The sequence below is a fragment of the Salvia splendens genome, chromosome 10, assembly GCF_004379255.2.
Source record: "Salvia splendens isolate huo1 chromosome 10, SspV2, whole genome shotgun sequence".
Taxonomy (NCBI): domain Eukaryota; kingdom Viridiplantae; phylum Streptophyta; class Magnoliopsida; order Lamiales; family Lamiaceae; genus Salvia; species Salvia splendens.
Window position 1 is genome coordinate 21345813 of NC_056041.1, and position 23937 is coordinate 21369749.

General features: G+C 42.1%; 2 protein-coding genes across 2 annotated transcripts; one reads left to right on the forward strand and one right to left on the reverse strand.

Annotated features, from left to right (window-relative positions):
* Window positions 1-12056: 12056 nt before the first annotated feature.
* LOC121752932 (senescence-specific cysteine protease SAG39-like) lies at window positions 12057-13272 on the forward strand. The gene is made up of 2 exons (XM_042148036.1): window positions 12057-12471; window positions 12677-13272. The coding sequence occupies exons 1-2, from the start codon at window positions 12057-12059 to the stop codon at window positions 13267-13269; spliced, it is 1008 nt and encodes a 335-aa protein (XP_042003970.1). The 3' UTR covers window positions 13270-13272.
* A 20-nt stretch (window positions 13273-13292) lies between these two features.
* LOC121752931 (probable galactinol--sucrose galactosyltransferase 2) lies at window positions 13293-18171 on the reverse strand. The gene is made up of 13 exons (XM_042148035.1): window positions 17975-18171; window positions 17112-17334; window positions 16646-16884; window positions 16239-16329; window positions 16111-16159; window positions 15922-16013; window positions 15714-15824; window positions 15283-15405; window positions 14612-15164; window positions 14464-14531; window positions 14241-14375; window positions 13851-14157; window positions 13293-13744 (listed from the first exon to the last, which is right to left on the reverse strand). The coding sequence occupies exons 2-13, from the start codon at window positions 17300-17302 to the stop codon at window positions 13460-13462; spliced, it is 2244 nt and encodes a 747-aa protein (XP_042003969.1). The 5' UTR covers window positions 17303-17334; window positions 17975-18171; the 3' UTR covers window positions 13293-13459.
* Between the last annotated feature and the right edge of the window lie 5766 nt (window positions 18172-23937).

Sequence of the window (23937 nt, forward strand, 5' to 3'; positions counted from 1 at the left end):
CTAACGTATGCTTCAAATAAACATTAAACACTCAACAAACCTAAATTCCAATAAATCAGATATTCATAATTCAACAACACAAACATACTAAAAATTAAAATCATATTACTTTCTCCCACCGATCGGAATCTGTTCCATTCTCAAACTCAGCCGTGGAGGTATCCAATCACCACCTCTTGCCCTTTCACGACCTCAAAGGAGAATAACAAGCCTGACAAATAAGACTTCCTTTCCTTTTTATTATCCCCTCGTATTTGTCAAGCTTGAAATTCTCCCCCGATTCGACATGAAAAAGTAATAGGTGAAGATGATTTAGAACCACTCCGCAGCTAAATAGGAGAATGGAGCAGATCAGATCAGATCGTCCTCAACACTTTGTTGAAATTGAAAAATTGAGGTCATCAAAACAGGTGGATTTCTGTCTTTAGGGCACTACCAAAAGCTCTTGCCTAAAGAAATGTGTATCGATTGTGTTGTTTATGCATTATTTTTATCCACATAAATTTTATTTCCAGAAACATCTTTTAATTTGTAATTAAAAAAAAAAGAAAACATAGTTATTCCTCTATTTCCAAAAATTTGTCTTAGTTTTCAAGTAGACGTCACCACGGTTCAGGAACCGGCAGTTCACGGTTCGGAACCGCCGGTTCCGGTTCGAAAAAAATGGAACCGGAACCGGAACCGAACCGGCCAAGGATCGGCGGTTCCGGTTCCGGAACCGTGAACCGCCGGTTCACGTGAACCGCGGAACCGCCTAGGTTTGCCCGGTTCCGGGCCGGTTCATCCGGTTCGGCGGTTTTTTTTTTTTTTGCATTTTAAATTTGTAATTCAAGTAAAATATGTAGATATATTTGCATAAATAAAATTAGAATAAAGCGATGTTCAAATGCAATTTTATTGATACAAATTACAACTTTAAAATTACAAATTACAACTTTAAAATTCCAAATTACAACTTAAAATTTACAAATTACAACTTTAAAATTACAAATTACAACTTTAAAATTGCAAACTATAAACAACTTTAAAATTACAAATTACAACTTAAAATTTACAAATTACAACTTAAAATTACAAATTACAACTTATTACTTAACATTACAAATTACAACTTTAAAATTACAAATTACAACAATTACAAATCGAAAAATTTAAATACAAGTTACTTACAACAATTACAAATCGAAAAATTTAAATACAAGTTACAACAATTACAAATCGAAAAATTTAAATACAAGTTACAACAATTACAAGTTACAACAATTACAAATTTACAACTTACAAGTGTTGACAAAAAAGACTTAGAAGATCATTAAAAGATATTTCTCATTTGATAAGTATCTTATTGGTGAAAAAGTGGGTATCTTTGGGGCAGATGGTACTGGAACACAAATTTATATATGGAATCTGGATGAATGAAGATCAGATTATAGTTTAAAATGGGAAGCTGGGTTCACTGGCGGGAGTTCGTTTCATCGTCGGACTCAGATGAATATACCACCCTGATGGCCTGATGAAACGAACTCCCGCCAGTGAACCCAGCTTCCCATTTTAAACTATAATCTGATCCCCATTCATCCAGATTCCATATATAAATTTGTGTTCCAGTACCATCTGCCTCAAAGATACCCACTTTTTTCACCAATAAGATACTTATCAAATGGAGAATAGAGAAATTGAGATTGAGAGAGAAATTCTTATTAACACAGTTACACAAGAATGGGGTGAGTAGAAATGAAGAGGATTTGGGGGTATTTATAGGGGAAAATTGTGATTTAAATTTTTTTTTTGAAAAACACGGCGGAAACCGGCGGTTTAGGCGTCCATTTGAATTTTCAAAATTTGGAAAAAACGGCGGGAACCGGCGGTTTGCCGCCGGAACCGCCGGTTTTCGGCGGAACCGGCGGTTTTGCCGGTGGAAACCGGCTGTTTCCGCCCATGGTTTCGGTCAAATCCGGCGGCCGCGGGCCCGGTTTCTGAAAAGGCTAGGAGTAGGCCTGAAATTGTGCCGGGAACTGCCGAACCGGCGGTTCCGAACCGACGGTTACGGTTACCGAAAAATTGGAACCGGAACCGGCCCGGCTGAACCGGCGGTTCCGGTGCCGGTTCGAACCGCCGCCGACGGTTCCGGTTCCGGTTCGGAACCGCCGGTGACGGTTCCGGGCCGGTTCATCCGGTTCGGTTCGGATTGGGGACCTCTATTTTCAAGTTTGGAATATCTCCCAAATTTTGTCCATTTTACTTTTAATTTTTTTTAATAAAAATCTCATAATCCATTAACTCATTTAACACGCATTCAATTATAAAGTTAATCTACTTCATCCATCTCAAGGTAGCTGAATCTTTTTTATTTTGCCATCGTTTTGAAAAAGTGATACTGTCCCATTTAAGATGACACACTTTCCTTTTTAGTTTGTCCCAAGTAAGATGACACATTTCTATTTTTGGCAATTTTCTCTTTCCAATTAATACACTCAACCACTTTTTCTCTTCCCAATTAAATATTCAACCCTCTTTATCTCTCTATTCAATACTTACACCCACTTTTTATCACTTCAATTAAGAGCATCCGCAATGGTGCGGATGTCCCGGCGGACTTCCCAAAAACACCTCCTGCCACGTCATAAGGACATCCCAATGCACAATAGCGGACATCCCCAAGGACATCCCGACGGGCATCCACAAAAAAAATAAAAAACCGGGACATCCGCCGGGATGTCTGTCGTGGCACCGCAATGGCGGACATCACGACGGACGTCCCGGAAAGCCAAGGATGTGCGGTGTCCGCAGCCGACGTCTGCGTCCGCCCCTCCCTCGCCTAATGGCGGACGTCCCGCGCGGATGTCCGGCACGCCGGTCCGACGTCCGGCGGGACATCCTCCATTGTCGATGCTCTAAACACATTAACCAACAACTCCTAAAATCTGGTGCCGATTTTCAAATGTGTCATCTTAGCCGGAACGGAGGGAGTAATAAATATTTAGTTAAAGTCGAAAGAAAGTAATACATAAGAGAAAGTAATATAAGAGAGAGATTAATATAAATAAAAGTCTTCTACACTATTCTCTCTTACATTACTCTCAACTGTAACAATTTCTTTTCATTTTTACAAAATTGGTAAAAAAAACAACCCAACTAATTTTTTCAATTATTTTCCTTTATAAGACAGAGTCTCATATTTTATTAATAGTACTTTAATATTTTTTTCATCTTTTTTATTTTGAAAATTTTGTATTTAATCTCATATCTTCCACTACTAAGACTAATTTTTTTGGACGAAAGTAGTACTCCCTCCGTCCCGCTTTAGCAGTCCCGGTTGATCAATTTCGGGTGTCCCGCTTTAGGAGTCCCGGTTGAACTCGGTGCATAAAAATTGATGTCCACTACATCAATTTATTTATTACATCATTTAAAGTGGGACCCAACCTCCACTAAATCATTTATTTATTACACATTTAAAAGCAAAAAAGTAAAAAAGTTGTTTAAAAGTGGGACCCAACCTCCACTACATCATTTATTTATTACACACTTTAATACCCCTTAAAACATGTGCCCGACTCAACCGGGACTGCTAAAGCGGGACGGAGGGAGTACTATCTTCAACCTAAAATAATTAGAGAATAGAAAAAAATGGTATGTAATGATTTTTTTTTTTCTAAATTAATATTTATGATGATATTTTTCAAATTTCAATGATCTAAAATGAACAATTTCTTTTTAGGGATTAAATTGGAAGTTCACTTTAAAATATAAATAGTTGCATATACTTGGGGCAAGATTAAATCTCATGATTAAATATGTATCATATTTGGTTAATAATATTGAACCATTCAACTTAATCCTAGATGGATAGTCTCATGATAATTAGTCATAGCCTCCCCCCTCCAACTAAAATAATCCCAAAACTTAATCCTAGATGGATAGTCTCATGATATTAGTCATGGCAACCGAACGCCACCTTAGTGTTTTATGTAGAAATGGATGACTCGCGATAAATAGAGTGTAAAGGAACAATTTTGTCTCATCGGTGTGAATCATCTAGGTGATGTTTGGTTTCTTAGATAAAATATACTAAGATATAATCCATGATTGAGTTGTGAGATTATTTGAGTCAATGAGGATTAGCTATGTCTAATTATTCCATGATTATTCATGTAGGATTGAGTAATCTCATATACCAAGCACACTACGTATTTAATTCGGGATACAATTCAATCTCTTGTTTCCGTGGACGTAGACTAAGGTCGAAACACAGAATTCCTCTTTTGTTCTTGGTTTCAACTTGTCATTCATTTCACAAGCAATCCACAACGGAATTTAGACTGGAAAAATAAGTTTTTATTCGATTTAATTTGGTATATTTATCAGTTTCTGACATTACAAGATAATCTAACTGCTAAAGTTTTATCTGCTGCGAATTTACCAAAATACCCTGTGAAACTTAAAAAAAACACCCAACTTTCATAACTTGTCTTCACACACACACACGCACGCATACGTACGTGTGTTTGTATCTCTTCAGGGTCTGTTTTGTACGTGGGTTAAGTATGGATTGAGGCATTTAATCTATTCTAAACCTATGTTTTGTACGATGGAATATTTTTGGGAAAGCCCGACGGGCCTGTCGAAGTTATCCAGGCCCGACGTAAACAGTGCCAAATTCCACTGTTACTCTTGGGAAAAAAGTTCCCAAAAATTGTAGGATTATTCACTGTTTTCATAGGTTTCCTCTTTACCCTTCAATTTCTTCCCCTCCAATCTCTCTCTCTCTCTCTGCCATCAACAAACCATATTTGTTCTGTCTCTTGAGCACCCCTCTCTGTCAACCTCTATTCCGTGGCGGCCGTCGTTCGCCACCTAGCGGAGCTTTTACGAATACCGACAATGATGATATCGTGTTGAGGGGATCTGAACCGATTCGCTTATGGCAGCCGTCTCTCGTATTCAGCGGCTCGGGGGTAGTGGCGTGCTTGGCGTCGTTTGGTTTCGGACTCTATGCCCTCTGAAAAACATTGCAGGGGAGGGATTGGTGGAGTACTTGCTGTAAATATACATCCAAATTCATCTTATTTTATTCAATTTAGTCTTCTTGTAGTGGATTTCTGTATGTTTGGGGCCTATTTGTTCTTCCCATTTCTATTTATTCGGCATCATGAGACTCTCAATTTTGGAATTTGATTCTTCATTTTGGACTCAAACTCATCTTCAATGCATAGATTCTGAGTATTTGTCCATTTTTGAGTTTGTTAGATTACTCTGGATTTATAATTTTTGGAATTAGAAAATTGTAGATGAGTATGTATTTAAAATAAGGCAACAAAGTCATTTACATTCAAAATAATCGATATTTCTGAAAAATTATCCATGCTGCAAAATAATAACATAAAAATCTAATCTAAGTTCTATCCCGCGTTCGGCCCGAAATTTTATATCCAATCCACAGTACAAAACGAGCCCTCAGAGTATAGTGCTGTGTCACCCAATGTAAGATTGGAACAGAAAACATGTGACATTAATAAGGACAAATTGGGAAGAGAAATCATAAAACAATTTATTAATTTACTCCTCATATTGTTTTGAAACCCACCCTAAAAAAATCGGTATCTTTTTGTGACTAATATATCAAATAGACCGGAATGGGACTTGAGGAAAGCAATAAAATAAAATAAAATAGATATATCATACTAACTCTATCCACGAAAAATAGATAAATTTTCTCATTTTAATCCGTCCATGAAAAATATACTAAGTTTAAAAAGGAAAGTTTTCGACCAATACTAACCTCACACGTCATTCTAAATATGGACCTCACAATCCACTTACATTCTTACTTTACTAATTATACATTAAAACCTGTGACCTTTCATAATCTTGTCTATTTTTCAGGACGGAGAGAGTATAACATTATCAAAATAAAATTAAACAAAATGTCATTTGCATTCAATTCCATCATATTCACATATTCTTTGTCCTAAAGTTCACACCTCTCTCTCCCTTTCTCTCTTGAAACATGTCACCATATATTAATATACATGGTAATACAATGGGTGAAGTAGGCAACTCTCTTCCGCCGCTAGTAGGGCCTCCCCCGGCCGCGTTGGCGGAGGGGCCCGGGCACTCGACTCACCGCTCAATCGAGACGCTGGTGGTGGTGTTAGCTGTCATCACACTCATCGGAGTCATTGCAGGAATCATCGCTCGCCTCTGCGGCGGCCGAGGCAACGGCGACGGCTGCGTCGAGAGGCGCTGCCGCAGCTGCATTGAGGCCGGAGTCGACACCGCGCCGCCACCGCCGGCTAAGGAAGAGGAGCCGAAGCCAGCCGCCGCAGCTAAGAAGTGAGATTGTTTTTTGTTTTAACACTAAAAATGTACTAAGTGGGAGAATTTGATATTTTGCATATTTTATTTATGCATAATTAGTGATTAGTGTGACAGTCAAAGAAATATGGAAGTTGGTCAAAATTAATTATTTGGTCGGAATATTGTAGTGTGAATGCGACACTTGCTTACTGACTTTCAACTTTTTAATTTTTTGCAATATTATAGTATTCCTTATAAGAAAATCTTACTGTATTTAATTCAATTTTGTGAGTGCCAATTAAAGACAAAATGTATGCTATTCAAGTTTCATTTTTTTGTTTTTATTTTTTAGTTGTATATTAGTAAATGTAGAGAGGGAATCGAGATTTTGTAGTGTTGTATTTTATGCTATATGTGAAAAACTATCCGTTGCCAATCACCTTTTCTAGTTCTCTGGCATATTGGTAAAAGTTATTTTTTGTGAGTGAATCATTATGTTGGTGATGCTTGCTTTCTACCGTATAGAATATAATAATATATTTCCATTATATACATATTCGATTTTGACAAACCTTTCAATTGAACATATTAAAATGGAACTTGAAATTCTTCTAAATTCTCCATTCTCAAATTTGTTAAAAAAAACTCTGTTGAATTATAAACTGAAAAAACATATCATAAGATAGTGCTTTGAAAAAACATATCACAAGCTTTGAGTGCTTTCGTACTCTAGAAAAGAGAGACAAAGAAAGATAGAAAGCCGAGATCGTCTGTCTGGAGACAAAGAGATAATAGAGTTTTGATTAATTCTTGCTTAATGCTAATGATAAACTCTGCACATATTTAAAGTACAAAACAAGGGGAAAACTAACTCTCCAAACATAGGGTAACATATCAGTACACAAGATCATAAAATCTTAATCATTAAAATGATTTAACCCTTGAAATCATACTGCACATACGCATGTGTTTGGTGATGGAAAATTATTTAGCACTAAAATCAATTGCAAATATACAGTATAGATATTATGTAGTACTCACATGGTATTGAATCACTAGAATTAAAATGCAAACTATCTATAAATAATTGTCATATACTACTTGGAGCAACTGAGATTTTGGGAAGTATTTCTAAAATCTAGACATAATTAAGTAAATACCAACATAAAGCAAGTAAATTGATGAATTTAAACAGACATAGTGTCCAACATAAGGCGGACACGCCTAATAGCCCCGCCCCAGTTTTTGTCCATAGCCTCAATTTTGTTGTCCATAGCCCCAAAATTCTATTTCCTCCACTATAGTGGACACCTCCAATAGCCCCCAAATTTTATAATCAATTTTCATTTTTAAATATTTTTAGTTTCAATCAAGTGTAATTTAAATAATCGCATTGTAAATAACTAGAATACGAGGTAATTAGGGCCGGATATTCGTTGTATTGCAAACCGGTAAAATTATACAACGAATAATTAAAATAAAATACAACTGCAAAACTCTGCCACCGTCTACTCGGTGTCGGAGTCGGCTTCCTCGTCTTCCTCTTATTCTTCTTCTCCTCCTCCTCCTCTCTCGCTGCTGCCGGCCGCGGTATCCCCAGGCGCATTATCAACCAACCCCAGTCGACTCTCAATCCGATTGATGAGCCTCTTGTAGACGTTCCTGACGTACGGGTCAGTTTCCCCTGCGTATGACCTGCATACGTCTTGCAGTTGTTGCATCAACTGCACGTCTATGGTATTGGCCAATACCTCGTGGGGTTGCACCGTGGGCTGTGGGATTGGGGAGGGCTGGTGGATGCGCGATCCGGACGCACCCGCCGATAGGCGGGAGGCCTTCTACCCCCTCTGGCGCTGCGGATAGAGGCCTGTTGTCCCATGGGCCATCGTCGCCTAGTGTGAGTATCGGCTGGCTCTTCGACTTGTTTATCGGATTGCTCGAACTCTTGCGAGCCGCTACCACTGCTGTAGTAGCCGACAAGGTTGTGCCTTGTGCGCTTTGGCCCAGGAGCTGTTCCCATCTCGTTCGCCACGATCGACCTGAATTTCAGACAATCCGCGAGGACAAGATACTCTTCCCACAAGGTGAACTTCGGCCAGCCCTTCGTGTGGTATTGGCCCTCAGACAGGTTCTTAACATCTGCTGCGCTGCGGCCACTCTCAGCGTGGCGAAGGTTGTTCTCGTATATGGACGCGAACCGCTTGGTCGCATGGAGAATCCTACCACACTTTTTCCGGAGCTGTTCTGGGTCACGCCTCTCGGCGCCGTCGGGTTTGAACTCCTCGTATGCAAACATGACGCGCCTCCAAAAGCTCCCCTCGGCCTGATCTGTGCCCACCACGGGATCTGAAGTGATAGCATCCCAAGCCTTCACCACGACAATGCTCTCGTCTTTGGTGTATGGCTTGCCCCGGTTGGACCCAGAACCAGAGCCACCGCTACCGCCAGTGCCACTGCCCTCGCCACTCAGAATGCCTGCCCCGCTGCCCGTGCGCCCACCGACGTGGCCGGTGCCACGACTGCCGCCTCCGCCACGACTACCGCCTCCACCCGTGCTGCCGGCGTATCTGGGATGCCAGAACTGAGCAGACCCATCATAGTATCAAACGCGTCTTGATCTGCCTCGGTGAACGGAGATTGGCTGGCTTGGAAAGGGGAACCCGGACGCGGCTGGTGAAGCGTGTCTAGGTTGGGTCTGTAATCTCCAAATGCGGAACGACTCAGATTCCGCTGTAAAGGTGGCGGAGTTGGAGAAGACCTCCACGACTGAGATGGAGGAAGGGGTGGACTCGATGCCCACGGTGGGGGAGATTGATTCCAACTCCAATGTTGGGACGGAGGCACATATCCGCCAAAGCCTGACGGCTGAGAAGCATATCCGCCAAAACCCAATGGCTGCGAAGGATAGGCCGAGGGGTTTGTAGGATTGCTGCCATATCCCGATTCCTGAGAGTCGGGTGATTCGTCGTCTCCTTGGTGCATTTTTTAGAGAGTGGTTGTGTAGATAGTGAGTGGATGGATTTTGTGAAAATGGTGAAAAATAGGTGGTGAGGAGTGGTATTTATAGAGGAAAAAAAAAATTTGAAAATCGCGCCGCATGCGCCGCGGCGGATGTCCACACTATGGTCGTCGCGCCTATAGGCGCGGCTGTGCCCACCCCGCCGCGTCCTCGCCCCGCACCCGGCGATCGCCCGTCCGCCCACCCTCGCCACGCACCTGGCGATCGCCCGTCCGCCCACCCTCGCCACGTCCGCCGCGTCCGCCCCCGGGGCGGACAACCTCGCCACTATAGCCCGCCCGCCGACCGCCCGTGGACGCAGCTATAGCCGCGTCCACTCCATAGTGGACACCCTAACAAACCAAACACTTGTTTCGGGACCTAAGATATGCGAACCTCATTGTTCAAGACCCAATTTTGAAGTTTACTCTATTAGAAAAAGAGAAAAATAATTGTAGTTATGAGAAGATTTACTAGTTTTAATAAGGTGGTTTAAAAAACTTAATTATAAACCTTTATATTTAGCCCAAGGCCCAAATTAAAAGACCTAAATATTTTGTCTTCCTTTTGACGACAACTGCACCGAGGGGTCCTTGCCTTCCCCCAAGACTCTATTTTTCTTCTCTCATTATAGGAGCTGTTCGGTTTGCAAGATCGTATATCGAGATTAAATATATAGTGTATTTGGTTCATGAGATTGAATCTCACAACTCAATCCAAGAGAGATGATCATATGATAATTAGTCTGGCCAACTCCCTTCAACTAAAATAGTCTCACAACTTAATCCAAAATTATATCTTGATATTATTTTATCTAGCAAAACAAACGCGACCTATATATATTATGTTTTTATATTTAAATACTTGTTTATTAATATTTTTGCTCCTCTTCCTAGATCCATCCAATTAGAGAAAAATAGTCTTACCAAATGAGTTGTTTTTCATCTGTTGTGAAGGTCTCCATGAGATGGTGTTCCAAAATCAAATTTGGTCTATTAGTCTTTAGACGAACTAATCCTCAAATGTTAGTCCTGATTTTTCAAATTTTAGACAAGATGATGCTTGGAATTACGTTCTGGTATTTAAGTTCCAGATAGTGACGATTCGAATCAAATTTAACACACATTGGCCAAATGCTTAAAAATCAAGTCAAACTTTAAACGAGAGGATACAGAAAATTGAAAAGTGATACACTATGATATATCCGAGTTCTAAACAAGATAATGCTATGACATTAGGGCACCCGCAATGGGGCGCCCGATGGCACGCCCTATGACGTCCATCGTCCTCGGGCGCGGACGATGCCCCCATTGTGGGTGCCCGCCATCGTCCGTCCCCTTCGTCCGCGGCCGATCCATAGGGCGCGCCCTATGTCGCGGACGATGGCTTATCGTCCGCGCCATTGTGGGATCGGCGGACGATAAGCCATCGTCCGCGCCATCGGGCGCACCATTGCGGGATCGGCGGACGATGACACGCGTTTTCGATTTTTTGTATAAATACCCCTACCTCACCTTTATTTCTAACGTTTCATTTCACGATTTCACTCTCGAAACTCGAATTTTTATTATTACTACGAAATGGATTCAAGTCCCAAGAGTCCGATGTTTGGGGAGGCTCGTTGGCCGGGTACAGAACCGGATGAATATCGACCGTTCGATGACAACACGCAGTACGATCCCGAATTCAGCACAGAATCGTACGGTTTAGATTTTAGCCAACTCAAAACGTGTAACTTTTGTTTAATGAATGCAATCTTCGCCGGTTTTTAGTTAATCGTTGTGTTTTTTAATTTAGTTTGCATTACATTTTTTAAAACATTTACATTAATTAACAAAATAATAATATACATTTAAATTAATAACATATAGGGCGCGCCTTAGGGCGCCCCATTGCAGGTGACGTGGCGCGCCGTTAGGAGGATAAAACTGATGACGTGGCGCGCCCTTAGGGCGCCCCATTGCTAATGGCCTTATGCAAATATTTTCACATCCATCATTCCAAGAAATCGTATCGAATTCATTTTTTTGTTTTTTCTTGGTTTCATCACTAGTGTATCGAACCCGACTAATCCTGCTCAACCGGGTTATCCGACTAATCCTGCTCGACTGAGTTTGCGGATTAAGGCCGAAAGTCTTCGGGTGGCGGAGTTTGAACTCGTGACCTCAAGGTCACCATAGTTGCGCGCTGCCAACTGCGCTGCGACCCGTTGGTCGAATTCATCTTTTTTAAATACCGTTACTTACAACAATATCCATCTCATCCGACGTTAAACTAATATAGATTTCCACTTAATTTTTTTTTATCTCCAATAATTTTGTATGGAATTTGAATACTTATTTGAAGAGAATTTGCATTATCCCGACCAAAAATTAGCATATAACTACTAAAATTGGTTAACATTATATCAGTAACTTGAACTGTACCAATAATTTAAATGGAACAAACAAAATTTATCAAAAAATATATATATACAAATTGTTTCACTGATATGATCATAAAAATATTGTAAAAAGATACTAACAAATAAAAACATTAAATGGTTTCTCAAAAAACTAGTTTTAATGTAACGTCTACGGAAAATAGTTAGTCCAAATCGCCCTAATCTCCACGGCAAATATGCTCAAATTTGATCACTCTATTGTTTTCCAAATGCAACATGAAAATGACACATAAATAAGCTCACGTAGTATAAATACAAGTACCCTTCAAACCTCAAATACATCAAAACCAACATTCATCACAACAGAAAAGTAAAATGGCTCTCCCAATATCAAAACTCTCAATTCTTGCCATCCTATTTTTGGCAACGTGGGCTTCTTCCCGCCAACTTCTGAAACCGTCGATGATGGAGAGGCACGAGCGGTGGATGTTGGAGTACGGACGCACGTACGAGGGCGAGGAAGAAAAGGCGGTGCGCTTCGCTATATTTAAGAAAAATGTCGAGTTCATCGAGGAGTTTAATGCGGGGGGAACCCGGCCTTACAAGGTCGGGATCAATGCGTTTGCGGACCAGACCAACGAGGAGTTCACAGCCGCTAGAAACGGACTCAGAGTGCCGGAGGTTTGCGAGGCTACTCCCTTTAGTTATGGGAATGCCACTGCTTTGCCACCTACTATGGATTGGCGGAAGGAAGGCGCAGTCACCCCTGTTAAAGATCAAGGCCAATGTGGTAAGTCACACTCACCCTCATCAATTCATTTACGGATATTGGTCTTAAAAATTATTCGGCAAATTCTGGTATTTACCACAAACTTTGAAAATGGTTTTAAATAAAACAAACCATATTACTATATCATGTCAGGAAGTTGAAATGACGTCGTCGTTTCATGTATAATTTAGATTAAGTCACCTAGGACCTAAACGTGTACATACAGGGAGCTGCTGGGCATTCTCGGCAGTGGCAGCAACAGAAGGGATCAACCAGATATCAACAAGCAAACTGATATCCCTCTCCGAGCAAGAAATCGTCGACTGCGACAGAACGAGCCAGGATCAAGGCTGCAGCGGAGGATACATGGAAGACGCCTTCTCCTTCATCATAAAAAATAAAGGCATCGCTGCAGAGTCCACATACCCCTACACCGGCCGCGACGACACCTGCAACAAGAGTGAGGAGTCCCCCGAGGCCGCCAAGATCTCCGCCTACAAGAAGGTGCCCGCGAACAGCGAGAGCGCGCTGCTCAAGGCTGTCGCCCATCAGCCCGTATCTGTCTCCATCGATGCAAGCGGGATGGCCTTCCAGTTCTACTCTAGCGGTGTGTTTGCGGGCGACTGTGGGACTGATCTTGATCATGGGGTCACTGCAGTGGGATATGGGGAAGATCAACATGGGACAAAGTTTTGGTTGGTGAAGAATTCTTGGGGCACAAGCTGGGGAGAAGAAGGGTATATCAGAATGGAGAGGGATGTTGCTGCTAAAGGAGGATTGTGTGGGATTGCTATGGATTCTTCTTACCCTGTTGCTTAACTTCAATCTGGGAAAAGGAAATCTTATGTTTATAGACACAACCTATGTGTTGTGATTTGTACTTCTTTTTTACTTTGTGTGAATGAAATTACAGAACAAAGATACATACATACATATATATATTATTGGGATAAATGATACAACAACAAACACATTGCACTTATTCCTACTCCTTTGTTTGGGTGAAGTCTTAGAATTTGATCTCAATAGCCCATCTGTACATTTCCTCTTCTGGCACAGGAATGGAGAGACTCACCAGCCCCGTGGCGGATTCATAGTCGAATCCAGTCTCGGTGCCTCCCACAGTGCACTTCAACGGCCTCTGAGAAGAGTAGGCGCCAAAGCGGCCGCATCCCCTGACTTTGAGTGTGATGCTGCTACTATCAGAGATGTTGTCGCACTGCTCCACAGCGCCACCACTGTTGAACATGTCGAGTAGGCCGATTGGCGCGAAGGAAATGTCTGCTGTGATCTTCTGCTTTTTGAGAAGAAAATAGATTAGTTTAACTTTCTTTTGTAATGGTGGATAGGAGCTAGCTTGCTAGCCATGTTATAGTTGATTTGCTTTAGGGAGAACTGACCTTGAGAGGGCAGATATGGTAGAGTTCATACTCAAGAACCTTGAGCGTGACCGGGAGGGAAGCGCCTTTAGGCAGGCGGACTAACTCGCCAGATCTGTGCGCATAGGCAATGGCATCACCGTTCCAATCTGGTCCAGCAAGTTGGGCAATGCCATTAACGTCCGTAGCTTGAACGGAGCCAGTGAGAGTGCCGGGGGAGGCGTCATGGATGCGCGTTTTCTTCTCTATCTTACACCAGCCTGCACCTTGGCAGTTGAAGACGCCAACTACTCCTGAACACTTGTTTACATTCCAGATTTTGAGCAAGCTGGCATGGTACTGGATATTAGTTCTCCCTGAAAACAGAGGACAGATACAAAAGAAATTTGGACAAGATCGTGGCTCGCAAACCTTGTTCCGTCTCTGGCTGGATCAACGAAGAGGCAGTCTACTGTAGGTCGTCCAGGAAGCTGTGCGCGAAGAACTGATCCGTGAGGAAGAACCAACTTCCTCAAGAGCTCGAAGTTGTGGTTTCCGGGCTTGTCACTGTTTCAAAGAACAAGGATGAGATTTCACAACACCAAATATAAACCAAAGTTGAAAAAGATCAAGAGTGGAGGAATAGCAAAATTACCTCACATAAATTGAGCATCCTCCTATAGCTCTAGCTGCAGCATGATAGTCAGCAGCAGGGTGCAGGCTCTGCATCAGCAGGCAAAAGTCAGCACTATTTTACCAAGTAATGAATGTGTTGAAGAAGAAGGTGCAAGAAAAATACTCACGTGAAACATATCCCAATCCGGCTGCATAAATTCTCCTAAGAAAATGGTGTTATAAGCTACTGAAGAAATGTGGATGGTGTGGGAAGCAGGATCACGAGGGTAGTAATCGTCAGAAGCTCTGACCACAGCGGTCTGTCTGGCGCTGTAGATTCCGTCAGTGTTGTGGCACATGCAAGAGATGCATCCGTTATCAGCAAAGTTGCGAGCAATGGAAGCTTCGAGGGCCTGATGGTAGCTACGAGTGAGAGAAACTCTGCCTCCATGGCCAGCTCCAAGAGTCTCAATGATGTTTTGCACATCAACTTTAACTCCATCTACTCCACAGGAAGCCAAATACGCATGAAGCTCGTTGTAGAAATTGAACACTTTCTTTGGAGGCACAAGGCCCAATCCATGCACAGCAAGACTATCCATGACAATGTCTGGCTGGTTCCCCGTTACACCGGGAGACTGCACAGGATATGCCAAAGCAGTGTCGTAGTGTTCCATCCCGGGACCTGCAGGCTGCACTCCACCCCAGTAACCCGCTAGAGCATGCCACACATAGACGAATCTGTAGTAGAAATAACAGAAAATTTACGTTTAGTCCACAGCTCATAGTTATAACGAAAACTTCCTAGGAGAAACATAACAACATATGTGCAGTAGAAAGATCAAGTTAAAGAACTTACTTGACATTATGCTGTTCCTTGGCATCTTTCACAACATGTTTCAGACCTGAGTCCTGTTCTTCGATCTTTCCATTTTTTTTAAACTTAGCGTTCTCTTTAATTCCTGTTAGTCGGTTCGCAAACCTAAGAATAGAAGCAGTGACATACAAGGATTAGGTTAAAACTGAATCTTGTAGTAAAAAAAGTGATGATAATTGCTAACATGGTTTGTTAACCAGCTCAAATCATATCAAATTCCATAACAAACATCTGGTTACATTAACTGACTTTTAAATTGCAAGCTCTATGATATACAGCATGAATCTTATCAAATTTTGATATTATGAACAGCCATAACACCCGTCATGTGATTGTCGTGTGAGAAACTAAATCTGAAATTTAATTGACATGAGTTAAGATATACTGAGAATTTGAGTTAGTAGTTGTCTTACTGGGCTCCTTCTTGTACAACGCAATTTGGATCATTCTTTGCCTCGTTGCCGATCTGCTGCCAACCATCATCAATGATTAGGAAGCGTGGTGGTGTACCGCCCTTAGACAAGCTTCCAAATGAAATATGATTTCAGAAACCCATACAGATAATCCAACTTTTTATTTGTTACTTACTTTATTTAAGTCCAAGAAATTCAGCAACTGTACCTCTTGAGTCCTTCTTCAACACCCTCAGCAGTGACATCAGTATAAAATGCATCCCACGTGCACCATCCAAACCAGTCAAGGAAAGCAGGCAACTTCAAGGATTCCATAATATATTAGCATAAAATTAGATAGTATGTCTTTAGACTTGGTCCTTAAATATTATATATACTCATCAGAACCTTTTCTTACCTTCTTCTTCTCTCGGTGAAGAAATGTTTGCATATGTTTCTCAACAGCTCTGTTTCACAAAGTACAAGAATTAATCTATCAGTGAATAACCATGCAAATACAGCTCCATAGGAGAAACAGCGCCTTACTTGACAGCCTGATCAATGACTTCAAAAGGATTGAGCCCAGCGTGCATGTAAACTAGGTGAAGTCCTTGGTCTGTCTCAACTGCATTGTCTCCTGCAACATACGACATAAAAAACATGGTCATTCCTATTCTTTCGAACTCTTTGTTTCATGGTTAATCCCCTTCAACCCAGTGAAGCCTACTATTATATGCATTTGATTAAAGGGAAAACTGATTTGTCCAACTTAGAGGTTTTTGCCTTGGATAACAATCTATGGCCATCATACAGACCCTTAAATTTCCTTTTTTTGTATGACGAAATTGTCAACAAGCTGAAAGAAATTGGCATAGCAATATGCTCAGCCGGACATACGCCATCAATATGCATATACTTAACCCAGATGCTTTTGGGTGTCATGGACTACTCACCACTCTCGAGGCAGATCTCCAGTTCACTCTTGTCATTGCCTTGAAGTGCTGCACGGAATGGCCCTTCAAGGATAGGCAGAAGAACAGTATAGATAGTTGGGGCATCTTCACCTTCACTAGCATCCTTGCTCTCAATGAGCATGAACTGAGTCTCCAGTGGAATATCTTTCCCACACGTTCCCATTCTCTGGGTCATCCACCAGAGCTTGAATCGAAATAAGCACATGAAGCGCACATCCCTGTTACAGAGGAAATTAGATTGGCATCACATTATTAATAAATCTCCACCGTATAAGTTTCCTAAAGGGAGTCGAAAAATAACTAGTGTTTTTTTCCTGCAATTAACTGCCACTCTTCTTTTACTAAGTAACTCCATATTTCATCAGTTGGTTTAAATATGCGTCAGAAAAGCCAAAGATGAAGCATTAGTAGAAACAATGATAATATGAGATAGTCTAGTGCTTACTCCAAGACACCAACTGGGAAGACATGGAGACTTTTGCTATGGGAAGCTGTGGCACCAATGAAAGCACCGGCGACGAGTCCTAGACCAGATCCTGGGGTAACCACAATGTTTTCAGGAACCCCTGTGATAATGGTTTTCCCATGAATCACAAGGTTCCCATCGTTGACAGAGATATTGGGTGTAACCGTCATCTTTGTGCGTTTATGGAGTGCTTCAGAATTTACTGCACATAAAGAAAGAACAAGCACACCAATTATGTTCAACAAGTCAGAAAGAAGATTGAATTAAGAATGATACAGTACTTCAATTTTGAAAAACATATACTAGCATCTTTGAACCAGCATACGACACACAGATCTGTTAGATCAAACTTTCAACTTTTACGAGCTACTTACATAACCATGTGGTTTGCTTTCTCCGTCCTCATTTTCTCTACTCTATTTCCCAAGATACAAACTCAACAAAGAAAAATATTTTTTGCTGGAAGTTCTTATGCAAATAGAAGGGTAACACAATGAATACATATTAATCCGATGACAATTACATTATGAAATCCGATGACAATTACAGTATGAAATCTGATGACAATTACAGTATGAAATCACCTCCAAATAAATTCAAATTCTCGCGTCCATATAAACGTACTGCCGTACTGATCCGCAAATACGATCGGGGAATCATAATTTATAGATCGAATGGAAGGTAACACAGAATTACTTGCACTAAAATTCCGTGAAAAACGGTCTAAGATAATCAACACAAGTAGCTGAAATTCAAAATATGACCAAAAATCCGAGCAAATTCACAATAGACAAATAAAGTAAAAGCAAAAAAAAGGAAGTTCCATTAAACACCAAATGTACCTTTCCAGTATCCTTTAATCCGGCTCCAACCAGATCAAATTCTCTCCGTGGAAGATGCGTTTCCACTTTCCAGATTCGAAAATAGGAAGCACACTTGACAGCTCAGAAGAAGCGCAGGAATGCAGCCTTCACGCTTGAGATCACAGAGGTAAAGTGAAATGCACGAGCTCGCTAGTGCTCAAACAATTGGGTGCGAGTTTGCAGGAGGAGCTCCCTCGGCTTAATATAGGATATGCAGAACAATTTTGCCGGCGCTCAGCTAATGCGGAGGAGACACGTGGCTCGATTAATTTACTGTCGAATCTACTACTGTGAAGGAGAGGGGTATTTCAGTCATTTACAGAATGGGTACAGTGATGCAGAGTGATGGACTGATGGTGATGAAATTTGGTTGGTTGTTTGTTTCATACACCAAATTGGAAAGTGGCTTGAAAGTTGAAACTATATGCATGAAACCTTTTGTTTAATTTTGGTTTAAATAAAGACTGAACTGCACCAAAGGGCCCTGACTTTTCGCCTTGTAACATCAGATGCCCCTAACTTTTAAAATACCACCACAGGGATCTGACAAAACATATAATCACAAATCGTGTTTTTTCAGACCATTAGACCCTCAGGGCCGGTAAGGGCAAAATCGGGCTTTTGCATGGCCGTCAGTGCTGTGTCAGCTGCAGCACTGTTGACGGGACATCGAATTGCAATTGGTGTGACAGATTGCATTGCTTGTTGTCCCCTATTATTTTCACACGCATGAATTGCAATCGGACCTGCATTGAAATTTCACAAATTTTTGCCATTCCAAAACATTTCGCCAGGCTTCTCTATATTTTTTCCCTCCAATTCCACCTTCACTTCATCAATTTGCCATTTCGCCAAAATAATTAGCCTCTGCCTATCACCTCTGCCTTTCACGCCATTTTAATCCTTTTCATCAATGGCTCCAAAACGGAGACGAAGTGATGCTGGAGCGTCCTCCGCTCGTAGTTCTTCTAGGCAAAATAAGAAGCCGGCGACGCCATCGTCTTCGTCACAATCACCTCCGGCATCACCTAGACACAGTAGAAGGGGTCGGGGACCGGAGATAATCGACGTAGACCCAGAAACGTGGAGCATTCGCGATCCTCTGCTTGATTTCTTCTATCCGGAAGAAGAATAGTAAGTTCAAATTTAAAATTGGTTTCAAGGTTTTTTATTGTGATTTAGGGCTCCGAAAATTGGTTGATTTGTGAAACTGTTTTGATGTCCTCGTTTGGGAAATTGTTTGGACTGTGATTTAGGACTTTATATGTGAAAAAGTTGGTTTAAATTTGGACGTTTGCTAACTCTGTACAAACCATAACAGGGGACCATCCCGGGATGTTTTCCGTCGGTTTTCATCACGGAGGGTCAATCTTCGAAATCAATGGAAAGAAGAAGTATGTTGGGGGGCAATTGACATTCTTTGACTATTGTTGGATTCGTCAGTTCGATTTCGTAGATCTGGCAGGCATGGTAGTGCGGTTGGGTTACAATAGGAACCTCATATGTGAGTTCTATTACGTTCATCCAACGTACAGTGCTGGTTGTAGTGGCGTGGAAATAGGAGGCCCATTGCTGCCCATAATTGACGATGCACATCTGGGTCCTTTTCTCAAAGTCGCGGCTACTAGCACAAAGCTAGTTCACATATATGTTGTCGAGATAACACAGGCGCCCGCCTTGCTGAAGAAGCGAAAAGAAGAAGCGGAGGAGTTGCTAAAATTTGTGAATGCTAGTAAAAAACCCACTGTGGTCATTGAAGAACTTGACGAACCGAACCCAATTGTGCCGAAGAGTAAACCGAAAAGGAAGAAACAACACCAGGAGGAGCAGAGGAAACCATCGGCACCATTACTGTTGCTTGAGTGGTACCCTAGGGATCTTGAGTTTGAAGAGTATTTGACCACGAGTTTAGAAGACAAACATCGCGAATGGAAGAGGCAAGAGGAGGCTGCCCGTAAGAATTTGATGGATGCATTTGCATCATGTAGTGCAGAGCAAGCAGAAGCTGTTGTGTTTGATGTTGAAGGGAATGAACCAGTGGTTGGTGTTGTTGGACAAGGAGATGTCCATGAATGCGAATGTGGAGTTGAGGTTGAGGTAGAAGACGTTAATGAACAAGTTAGCCATGGTGAACACGGTGTACAACATGAGGTTGAGGTTGAGGTTGAAGACGTTAATGAACAGGTTAGCCATGGTGAACACGGTGTACAACATGAGGTTGAGGTTGAGGTTGAAGACGTTAATGAACATGTTAGCCATGGTGAACACGGTATACAACCTGAGGCTGAGGTTGAAGACACTTGTGAACAGGTTAGCCATGCAGAGGTTAGTACACGACGGTGGTACATGTTTGTGATTTGTTGTTTATGTTTGGTATTCATATGTGATTTCATAATTTGTTCAGATTGGGCATCATGAAACCGATGCAATTGTAGACCCTGTTGATAGCGTGGCTGAGGTTAGTGCATACCTAACCTATTGTAATTGAGTTGTGATTTATGATTGTATGCATGGTGTTAATTTGTGAATTTATGTTAAAGCAGATGGGACAATCTTCTCATAGTGAAGATGTTCAACATGTTGACGATAATGTGTACAAACCGACCCTGGATTTTTCAGCCGAAGCTCAACGTCAAGTGCAGTCGGAAGCACCCATTATCGAGGAGATTCCGGATGAATTGATAATGTCCGGACGTGAACCTCCATCCATGTAATACGGTGGACAGGAAGTGCATGATGGTCCTGAAGTGCATGTTGTGCCTGAAGTGCATGGTGGACCGGAAGTACATGATGGTCTTGGAGTAGAACCTCAGGAGCCGCCGTTTGAGTACATTCCGGTTGGCTGCCATCTACATAATGAGGGACCGCCGACTGATAATGAAGATGATTGATAAGTCGTATTCTAGGCCTAGGTTACGGGTCAGTATGATGTGCATAATTGAATTATATCTGCAAAACTAGTTGCTTAAGGGTGCAGGGTAAGCGTTCTAGCCAGTAGGCAGAGTTTCAGACACTTCAAGTGAAAAGGGTGTCAGGACGATTACGTACTGACCAGTATACATGCAAAAATGGCTCGAGATGGAGAAGGAAGATAGCTGGGACTGCTCAATCACAATTAAGGGCAAAGAAGTCATTTCACCGCAAGGTCTTACCCTAAAAATCAAGGGTAAGCCTCCCTATAAAAGGAAGCCACTTGGAGAGAAAGGGGAGGGTTCATCATCATCACTTTTAGGAGAGTTCTCTCGGAGTTTAGTCCTTCAGCCCAGTCCAGAATCTCGTTCCTCGCCACTGCCATGGTCACTTGAAGATCTAGATGTTCCCGGAGTTCCACATCGTCCGTTCCAGCCAGCAAGACCGTAGCTTAGAGATTTCATCGCCCGGAGTGGCAAAACACTTTTATTCACTTTCGTAGTTTAATTTACTTGCTTTCTTTACGTTGGATCTTTGTTGCTTTTGGATATTTTCTGCTTTTGAAGTACTTGTTGAAGATCTGAACGTGTTTATTGCTATGAAGTTGATTTCCGTTTCAGTTATTGTGTTGATTTATTTTCTTTCCTATTCCGCCTAGTTAGCTTATATCTAAGGTTCCTTGGTGTTTTAAGTGTTGAATCTTTTCTTTCTTTGTTTCCGTAGCAATTTCTTTAGTTAAACGTGGAACTGTTCGATCGTGAGTGAATCACTGCATGTGTAGTTTAGTTTGAGTGCGTTTCGTTTCCTGTTGACCAGTACGCGGAGTTGCAGTTTCTGTGTTTTGATTTCAGATTTGGTGTTCTTATTTGTGGATCTGTGTTCGCGAATTGATAAACTGTGTTTCTGTGTTGAATCTGGAATTATTTTCTGATTTTAGTTTGTGTTGTTGAAGAAGATGATGTCCTAGTCTAATGTTGGGGACCACTTTGCTTTTTAGATGCTTTTTGCTTTTTTGTCCTTTACTTTTTAGTTATAACCTGCAGATCTGTCAGCCTAGTCACCATGACTACCACTACCCTCTGAATATTCTGTCTAGCCCAAAATAGAATCCCGTACCTTCCGAATATTTTCTGTTACAAAAATGTCTCCCCATTTCCACGTACACAGCTGCAACTCTACACTACTTTCCCCATTCTAGTCAGTAGGAAATTACCTTTAAGTTCTTGCCTAGGTAGAGACTCAACCCGAGCGTGGTAGCTAACCAAACCATCCAGAATATCACCACAATAGTTTTAACGCACCATCTCTATGGGATTCGACCCTTACCACCACTATACTGATCAGTAGGAGTGGGTTGAGGAATTTTTGAAACCAGGGTCTAGGCTTAGTTAGGATCTCTATCCTGACCAGCAGGATATATCCTTGCTTGAACGACACCTAAGCGCCCTGAGCACCACCAACCGTTTCAAATGGCGCCGTTGCCGGGGATGGATGGCGTTACTAGTTACTTTTGTGTGTGATACTTTGGCGTATATATTGTGCATAATCTTCTTTTTCTTTTCTTTCATTTCAGTTTATGAGAAGCCGTTCGGCTCCTGACCAGGGGAGACCGAAGATACTTCAGCGAGGATCTATACTCGTAACCACTCGTTCTGGCCTGTCGACCACCTTGTCTGACCTAGGCACGAGTAGTGAAGAAGAGAAGGGCACCATAGAGGGACCGATACCAGAAGAGATACCACGGTTGGAAGGCAACCCAAGGGAAATGGCCAACCAGGGAGATGAGAACCCGGAGATCGGGACGCTGAACGCGCATACTGAAGGAGAACCCCCGTAAGCCATAGTCGTTACTCCCGGGCAAACCGCCTGCGATGTGAAGCCTCATGTGATCGCGATCCTGCCTACGTACTGCGGGAAGAGCTACGAAGGGCCGTATGAGTTTCTTCATGAGTTTTACAAAATTTGTAGGGCGCAGAGGAGACCAGCAGGAGCAACTGAGGATGATTATAGGCTGAAGGCTTTGCCATTTGTGCTCAAGGGGGAAGCTAACACCTGGTTCATGCGCCTGCCCCCCAACTCTATTGAGACTTGGACCGATTTCAAGTCAGCATTTCTGGGCGAGTTTTTTCCGTCATCCAAGACAAGCGCGCTGAAGAGGGAAATAACTAATGTGAAGCAAGGGTATGATGAGCCCTTGAGTGATTATTGGGCAAGATACATGGGTCTTTTGGAATCATGTCCCAACCATCGCATGGCGGACATTGAAGTACATCATACTTTCTACGAAGGCATGAACGCGGTAACCAAGGACCTGGCAAATTCATCGTCAGGAGGAAGCTTCACGCAATTACGGGTTAGCGAAGCAAAGAGAGTCCTAAGGAAGCTATTGAATGCAAAGAAAGAGTATGACCATTCAAGGGAAGGATACAACCGAGAGCGGGCTGCCGTTGCCTCGGTTACTGATCAGGAAAATACACTGGAGCAGAAAATGGATTTGAAAATGGATGAGCTGAAGAAGTCACTTCTGAGGGCGATCGAGAAGAGCACTCCACCACCACCCCCAACTGGGAATTACAAGGGTGCAGAGCAGGGAAATCAAAGACCGAACTATGATCAGCCTACTGACTTCGGGAATATGGAGCAAGTTAATTCTGCGGGTTACTTCGATTCTAGTGGGCATTGGATTCAAGGTAGGCAACGGGATGCACCATGGAGGGATCATCCAAACTTCCGATGGGGTGACGGGAGCCAAAATCAGAACCAAGGTCAGAATCAGTATAACCCTCATCCGAACCAAAACCCTAACCGTGGACCAGCAAACCCAGACTACCAGCCCAACTGGTCTGGAAGAAACCAACATTCCCAAAACCAAAACCCATAAAACCAGAACCCGAACCCTGTCTATGTGCCACCCCACCAGAGAAACTTCCAAAACTTCCAAAATCAGCCAAACCCAGGACCCCAGAAACATCAGAACGAAAATCAATTCCAAGGCCAGCACCAGAATCAATATCCTCAAGATCAGTACACCC